We start from the raw sequence: 8571 nt of genomic DNA, 5'->3' as shown, positions 1-8571 counted from the left end.
CTAATTTGTTCATTTGGGATCATGTGTACGGGCGTCATTGGGCATAACGGAGTTATAGGCAACTCTCGTTTTACTCAAATGGCGCATTTCACATCGGATTCCCTCACATCCACTGGATACCATCCAGAGCCGCAAACGCATCCACACACCAAGCGATCTACCGCGAGAGGAATCAATCCAGCCAGCTGTATGATCCACGAGGTCCGTGGTGCTGCAGGCTGCAGACTGCAGTTGTACACTAGCCGCACTTGCAGCAAGTACAGTGAGTGCATCATTGCTCCTCGTCCTCTCCTGGACCTACTGCCTGATGGCTCTGGACTGGCTGCTCATCGTCGGGCTGTTAGCGGCAAGTGTGTGCTTTAATAAAATATAATCGCGTGCCGTGCAACGGTTCTTCTCATTCCACGTTTGGCCAGCCAGCCAGGGGTAGCTGTAAAACCAAACTGATAGCCGGGCACTTGGCAGTTGGTTGTCAACGGTCGAACGGTTGTGTTGTCTTCCCTGCAGTTCGACAAGAGATACACGCGGGGTATCGTTGATTGGGTCTGATTGGTATATGGTTTGCCGAAGCGCCTGGTGAAGAACTTCAAGATCAAGATCAAGGGAACATGGTGGTCATCATGCAGAGGGGAGGAGTTTTGTGGGCGGGAGTGATTCTGCTAAGTGGACTTGCGTGGGTTAACGGTGAGATGCGAAAGTCGTGGAAAGTGAAAACCAGCGATTCGGGAGACAGTTTGTCGTCCGCGGTGTGGACGCCTCCGCAACCGGGTGAATTCGAGCATGTTTTGGCAAAGATGTCGAGGTTCGAACGGGAACCGGTAGAACAGGAGGCTCGAGTGGAAGAGATTGAAGCGGTGCCATCGGAAAAGGAAAGTGAAGAACCACCGAAACAGGACGAGTTACCGACGGAGGCAGAGGTGAAGCCAACGGTGAAAGACGTTCCGGTCAAGAACAGGTTGCGAAGTACATATGTGGCGAAGAAGAATCCATCGGTGTACAATTCGGTACGGGAAAGTGTTAAAGCCGCTCCATTCATGGAAGACCACGGGTCAGAGATCCAGATCGATGACTTTTCCGCGGATGAAATCGATGAAGACGAGTATGACCTTGGACTGGAAGATAATCAAGTGGAACAGAAAGACGAGTCGGGCTACGAAGAAGGATACAAGATGATCGAGGGCATTCTGGAAGAGGTTAAGAGTACGGCATCAGATGAGAAACCAGGTGAGAAGGAAGAACCACAAAACGAAGCGGAAACTGATTCTAAAACGGAGGAAATGAAACAGTACGATTTTGGACCAGTGCTCAACATGACAATTGACGAACCGAACAACATTGTTAACGTGAAGTTGAACGAGCAAGTGCTGAAGGATATTTTCACAGGTACGTTAGCTCGAATTCCTTGGAAATCTGTAACATTCTGAAACCTTCCCTTCATTTCCTCAATTCAGGTCGTCAGCGCGGCGGAGGGGGCGTCAAGAAGATGTGGAAGTACGCCATGCCGCTCTTTATCCTTCCGTTTCTGATCCAGTCGGCGATCATTCCGTTCATGTTGACCACGGTGAAACTGTTCCTGTTCAAGTCATTCATGGCCGGTAAACTAGCCATCTTCTTGCTGCTGCTGGGGGCGTTCAAGAACTTCACCAGCAAGAAGGACAAGGAGGTGTACGTGAAGGATTTGCCCGAGAGGAGGTACGAGCCGTACACCGAGTGGCCCTATCCGTACCATTCGGAGGGGAAAAATGGGTGGAATAACTGAGAAGGTGCATAACTAAGGGGTGCATAATGCAGGCGGTTCGGATTGGGTGATGGGACATAGGGGAAGAACTCGTCTGTTGCGATGACAAACAATCGATCCAAATGATGATAGTTGATAAGGAATATTTATTGAAATGTTTGATGAGTACGTTTAGATAAGGAGGAGCGCATGTTTGTTTATTAATTATAAAGATTAAGTACAGTTTAGCATTGTATATCTGAAATCGTTGAAATGTTGTGCATAGCGTAAGTTTAAAATAATACGTTATTATTTAGTTTTAGTATACCTATGCGATCAATAAAAAGACAAGTGTTTCAAACATTTTTCGTAATATCATGAAATCATTATTTTGAATTGTGAAAGATTGAACATTAGAAAGGCAAGCTACCTTACAATGAAACCTTTTTGGCTACAAAGTAACTTTACACCAGCGCGGAGCGTATGATAGAGCAACGGCTTCGTCAGTTTTGGGGGCGATATTCCTCCAAATTCCCCGAACGTTCACGGTCGCTTCAACCACGTGCAGTTTCGCGTTATTTCACAGTATTCATTGTACATCAAGTGAGCAACTTGATATATCTCGTGTCTGGTGCGTCTGCTCCACACACCCTTTTCCACCAAAAATTTCCCGCAGCACTTCTCACTCAAAAGCTCTGAAAGCTTTTCTTTTCGGCCTTTTTCGTTTTACATGTCAATAGCGGAAATTAAGTCCAAAAAACATCTAAAACCTCTTGTAAGGCACACTGGGCAGAACGCTGTTATGGCCAGACAAAACCTCAAGTGCTCTGGATATACATCTTAGAGTTTTGGTGTCTTCAGAGAAGTATCTTGTAAGATTTTTTACTAAAATCTGGTTACAAAATATTTGATCTAGATAAGTTTTAGCTTTTTATAGGAGCGTCCTAGAAGAAAACTGTCTTCTGCAAAGTTGCTCATTTTGCTGTTTTCGGCATTTCTTCTGAAATGCCACTGACACTTATTCCAAGTAACAAAATTAATTTTATAATGCTTTTGATGAATTCTTTAACACCTACAGTATACGGCAGGAAAAAATGCGAGTGTTTTTCAACTTCAAACCTCATTTTCGTCCATTTGACATTAACCAATCTATGTTTCAACGTTCCATGATCTATAATAGGGTAGTTTTCTGAAAAGTTAATTAAAAAATTTTCCATTTTGGTCACTAACCTTTACAGGGCGGCGCCTGAAGATGAAGACAATAAGAATTTTCAAACCGCAGAAAATCGCACAGGTCGCTAAATTTCGCATCTGATAAAACAAAATTTTTGATTTTCTCTACAATATCATCAAATATATGTACACATTTCATCTGCTATGTGAAACTACATGGCTCTGGATCAGTGTGGTCTGGTTGTTCATCGAATTTGAGCTAATTTTGTTACTGTTATAGTCATTTTGTTTAATGACCATTGGGCGCGCAGTTTATTGATATCCGCTAATTATGCCTACATTATCACATGTTAAACATCAAATGTGTTCATTTGTATTTTTCAGTGCTAGAATATAGACATTACCTGATACACTGTCATGAAAAAATAGTCATATATATACAATATTTAGCGTGTAATAGTGCCATGAACTTTTCGCATTTTTTCCTGCCGCACCCTGTATTCTTTAAAATCAAACATAAACCAAATTGCTCTGCACTACTATGTCAAACCAACCATAAACCCACTATAAGACTAAAGAGGCCCATCCTAAGATAGTCTTGGAGAACTGATTTTGAGATTCTCCTCAAACCTGTTGTACTTCATAAATTGTCCCATAGGCGAATTGGTTTCTACTTGTAGAGCTCTTCAAGTAAACGATAAAACGATTATAAAATTGTCAGTTTCTGTTGCTGCTGCAGCTTTTATGTTGGAAGGTAAGTTGAATTGAGTTGGGAAAATATCAATGAATGATACAATATTGTAATCCGGATTAGTTTCTAATACATATTGGGGATTTTTCCGTAGTGCAACATTGTTGTCTACTGCCAAGCGGAATTTATCGTATATATGTTGAAAGATGCTTCCAAAAATTGCAACGCGCTTAGATAAAAATGCGATAATCGAATATTTAAAATTATTATTTCAGGTCACAAGAGCATTTTTCATGAGTTTTCTCAACATGGCTTCCGTTGCAGTCCACAGAGACGTCATTAGTTTTCGGTGATTTTAACCAACATCACCATAAGAACGCCTTAAATTCCTCTCTACTGAAGCAAGAGTTACAAGCGTAACTCAAAAGTACTTAGATTTATAACGTTTTCCACCAAAAACACCAAAAAACCGTCTTTAATTTATTTCAACTTAACAAGGGGTAAGAAGTGTTACTCAAGAGTACTCTGATTTATGACGTTCTTCATGAGTATTTATGTAAACTTTGTCGAGAACATCATAAAACTTGTATATCAAATTGTAAACAAACAAAAAATTTCATGCACCGCGGTAAATTTTGAAATAAAATGAGCCGGCAATTGAAATTGGGCTCCCTCATCCATCAACATTCTTCAGCAGCCTGGTACCGCCGCCAACCGGTAACCAGCCTTGATACGGTGCAGTGCCAGCATCCTCCGGTAAGCGTTCTCAAAAGGTAAGTTAGTGTTGAGTTTCACAATGTTCATCATTGTCTGCAGTTTGAACAATTGACCACAAATTTCACAGGAATCGACATCCCGGATAACCGAACCAACCTTTTTTTTCGGATGTTGAACCAGAGGAATTTGGCACTGCGCCGCGTCAGGGTCAGTTGTCGGGACGGGTGTTCATGGTTGGCGACGATAACGAATCGACACCCAGAATTTGATGTATGTGTTTTTTTTTTTCATCTGCCAAACTGTTCTTATTCAAGAACAGTTACTCTTGCTCAAGAATGCTTGATTGAAGAAAACTACAACAGACTCTTAAAACGAACGTTAAGGTCAACAGTTCTTGTTGTACATATTTGTGGTTTTATGCACTGAATCTCAAGTATTCTTGGAGATGCTTTTAAAACCACAGATTGATGAAGAATAGTTGTGCTCAGTAGAAGCTATGCAATGCTTTGATAAAACTATCATAAAAATAAATAAAACCAAATAGAATCAAGAATGTTACTTGGGATACTCTATAACAGCGTTTCTCAAACTATGAGTCGCGGGATGGTTTTTGGTTAATGGTTTTACTTTTTCAGCTTCAAAAACAAAATATATGATATTTTCTAGAAAACGCTCATTGATCAGTATAAACTTATATTTAAATGGTCATGACATTGTACAAGTTTATGATTGTAAATATCTCGGTTAATGGTCTGATTTGAAATTAAATTGGGCCAATCATATTTTGTATATTCAAAAAGTATGTTCGAAAAGAATTAACATCCTTCGTACAATTACTGCCACTTGGTGAGGGGCTCATCCTTCTGATTTAATTACTCTTTATTTTTATTTGTTCAGTTATGGAATATGGCTGTTTTACATTTGGCAGTGCAATTCAAACTCATTTTTCAAAACATGAAAAAAATCAGTTTCGATGTTTGAGAATTTGTTTAAAATTAATGAATTCAACTCATACTCAATCAATTGAAGTTTGAGCTGGAATAGTACCTCTTAAAATTAGTCTTCAAAAATTGAATTGTAAATTTTTGTTTTTCATATAATCATCCGATAATTAATATCCAAAATTCTTTGTATGAAATTAACCCAACAAGTAAAATTCTAGATTCATTTATTTATTGCTCTGCTGAAAATGTAGAACTTGCTACTGCTAGTTTCCATAATTTTAATATTAACATTCATACATTTCAGCCTTTAGTTGATTTATCTTTACATGAAGAATTAAAGCAAATTCCAAAACAAGAACATTCTCGGTTTGCCAGTTTATTATTTGAACGAAAATTTGAGGGAGTCAATCGTAACCAAATTTATTTCACAGATGGATCTTTCTGTGAAAATATTGCAGGTTTTGGGGTTTATAACATAAATTTGGCCGTTTTTTTTTCAAATTGCAAAGTCCGTGTTCTATATTTATTGCCGAATTAATTGCCTTATATTTCTCTTGCAGTTTAATCAGTGAATGTGATCCAAATTTATAATTATATGTTCTGATAGTTTGAGCTGTTTGTATGCTTTGAATTCCATGCATTTAAATTTTAAAACCCATATCATATTTTTAGATCTTAAAAACATTTTATATGATCTATTCTGTCGAGGATATTTAATCAAATTTGTGTGGGTTCCAGCACATTGTAATATTTATGGAAATGAACAAGCTGACTCTTTAGCCAAACTGGGAGTGCATCGTGGAATAATTTTCAATCGCAAATTTCATGCATCAGAATTCTTTCCAAAGCTTAATGAATATTGTTTGAATAATTGGCAAAATGTTTGGGATTCTGAGCATGAGCTTGAGCATTGGTGACCGTACACTTCGTAGTTACTACTCCGTGATTGACTAGAGCTAGCGGAATTGCACAGGGAACCAATAGATGGGGCTTGGGATTAGCACACCTTCTTCAATGTACACGTTCCGAGAACTCGGATTTTAATAGGTCAATAACGACGCCGGCCACGTCCTTACGGTCAACCGGGGAAGGGAAGGAATGTTAGTTGGACAACCGTTGCTACTAGAGGTTGTATATACTACTGTGCCCTCCACAGTTGTCACAGGAAGGAGTTTTTGTTAGTTGGGAGGGATTGGTAGTTACATAAATCAGGATTCACTTTGGTAAGCGTTGCAATGTATGTAACCATGAGCATACACATACACATGATACTATGGACACGAAATATTAAGGCAAAATTTTGTGCCGACACCAATTGTGACAAACTGAGATGAACCAGCCTCGGGCTGAAAATCTCATAAATAAAGACATAAAAAAATGTGATAAAACGGTCTTATTAGGGAAAACAATACTGAAACATATTGAAAAACAGAATACTGTGCCCAGCACCTTTCAGTGGCGGACTGTACAATAATATAGGAAAATTTTATTGAAAAAATCAGAATAGCGAGAATTTGCGCCGATACTTGAACTTTGCAATGCTTGTAGTGTAAATACATGTAAGATGAGTATGAGGAACATACACAAACAGATACATGATAGACAAAGTGGAAGAGATAACACAGCGTAACAAAAACTAACTTTTGGTCTGTCTCAAGAGCAAACTTATGTGTCTCTGACAGATTTTGGGCCGCTGAATCCGAATCCGGGCTCAGATTTGCTCCAGCACGTCACAATTTTGAGCTATATCTCAATTTATAGGGCAAAATATGTGATTTTGGGCTTTTTTGACTGCAAGCCATTAAACATGGAAATATTTTTTTTAACCAATCAAAGCATATATTGGTCAATTAACATCTAAATTAACGACTCATGCAAAATATTTCGTTTTATCAAATCGAATTTAATAGTTTTAAGCGATTTATGTTAGATTCGATATTTCCCATACAAGTCACCCTCCAAAAGTTGCATGCAAGTTTACATACTGACATAAAATGCTTAAATCTATCAAATTTGATTTGGTAAAACAAAATATGTTGCATGAGTCGTTAATTTAGATGTTAATTGACCTATTTGTGCTTTGATTGGTTAAAAAAAATATTTCCATGCTTAATGGCTTGCAGTCAAAAAAGCCCAAAATCGCATATTTTGCCCTACGGTATAGCTCAAAATTGTGACGTGCTAGAGCAAATCTGAGCCCGGATTCGGATTCAGCGGCCCAAAATCTGTCAGAGACACATAAGTTTGCTCTTGAGACAAAAAAAATGTTGAGCTGTGTAATGTTAATAGAAGTACAAGTATAGAACGCTAGAGGCGCTGTTTCCCCATACTGCGGTTGTGACTAGGATGTTTCATCCATAGTAGCCTTGATTCTCGAAAGATGTGGCTCGGTGGTACTTAAAGTGTCAAATCGTATTTTTCAACTTTGCATATGTTGAGGTAAACATTCAGCGAGAGCGCACCGGTTAGAAGCTGACCCTACGATTTATGTGAATTTGAGCTGCCAATTAGTATTTGTAAGGCCAATTCGTGTTTACCTGAACCTATTAAATCCTTTCAACTTAACTGTCTCATTCAAAATTGCATAAGGAAAGTCAAACATCCAGGATCATCACCCCGCACCAGCGTGAGAATTAAATAGGAGTGCTGTTGAAAGGATCCAATTTTATCCGAGTGCACACCGTTTGATACTTGAATAGTCTGTTTCCCTCAGTCTAGGGAATTCAGGCAAACCCTCCAAGGCTGTGTAAGCTGTGTAAACGAATTCGCCACCTCATTCCAGTCGAATATTCCCCAGTATTTCTAACATGCAACTGTAGGCATTTAAGCATCATTGCATTGATTTTTGGATACCAAACCAACTGAAATTTTCCCCAGTAAATGAACATTTGTGAGAGTCTCAGATACTGACGTCTCCAGCCCACTGCAAACGATCGCATTTCTCTGTTTCTTACCAGGTCACAAGCCGATTCTTGGCGGTAGTTGAAATAAATCAATCACACTGTCTCGTACAACTTTCATTTCTGCACATCCATTGTAGCGCAGAGGGCCATCTGGGGACTGCTGGCCATCGGCCACACAAAAGTGATCAATTGCCGGAGAGAAATACGAACGGCTTTGTTTTGATTTTCATTTAAGATTGCTATGATCAAAATCATGTAAATTTGACACTTTAAGTACCACAGCCAAGACACACACCTACTAGATGTTGGTCACAAGGGTTGAAGCGCCATTGAAAGTCTAATATATGTCTATTGTAATGTTCAAAATTGAAATTTCCTTATTGACAAATAAAACCAAGTCGACACTCATGGTGACGAACTATACAA

At 39.0% G+C, this 8571-nt stretch overlaps 1 protein-coding gene across 1 annotated transcript; it reads left to right on the top strand.

Moving 5' to 3' along the window:
* The first annotated feature begins 228 nt into the window (after positions 1 to 228).
* Positions 229 to 2080, top strand: LOC109416385 (uncharacterized). Its single transcript, XM_019690426.3, has 2 exons — positions 229 to 1383; positions 1452 to 2080. The coding sequence occupies exons 1-2, from the start codon at positions 609 to 611 to the stop codon at positions 1757 to 1759; spliced, it is 1083 nt and encodes a 360-aa protein (XP_019545971.2). The 5' UTR covers positions 229 to 608; the 3' UTR covers positions 1760 to 2080.
* The last annotated feature ends 6491 nt before the right edge of the window (positions 2081 to 8571 follow it).

The sequence above is a fragment of the Aedes albopictus genome, chromosome 1, assembly GCF_035046485.1.
Source record: "Aedes albopictus strain Foshan chromosome 1, AalbF5, whole genome shotgun sequence".
NCBI classification, from domain to species: domain Eukaryota; kingdom Metazoa; phylum Arthropoda; class Insecta; order Diptera; family Culicidae; genus Aedes; species Aedes albopictus.
This window is presented reverse-complemented; position numbering and strand designations above follow the sequence as displayed.

Coding starts and splice junctions, on each gene's coding strand:
- LOC109416385 (XM_019690426.3), top strand. CDS start 609: ATGGTGGTCATCATGCAGAGGGGAGGAGTTTTGTGGGCGGGAGTGATT. Junction 1,384..1,451: donor GCTGAAGGATATTTTCACAG/GTACGTTAGCTC, acceptor TCCTCAATTCAG/GTCGTCAGCGCGGCGGAGGG.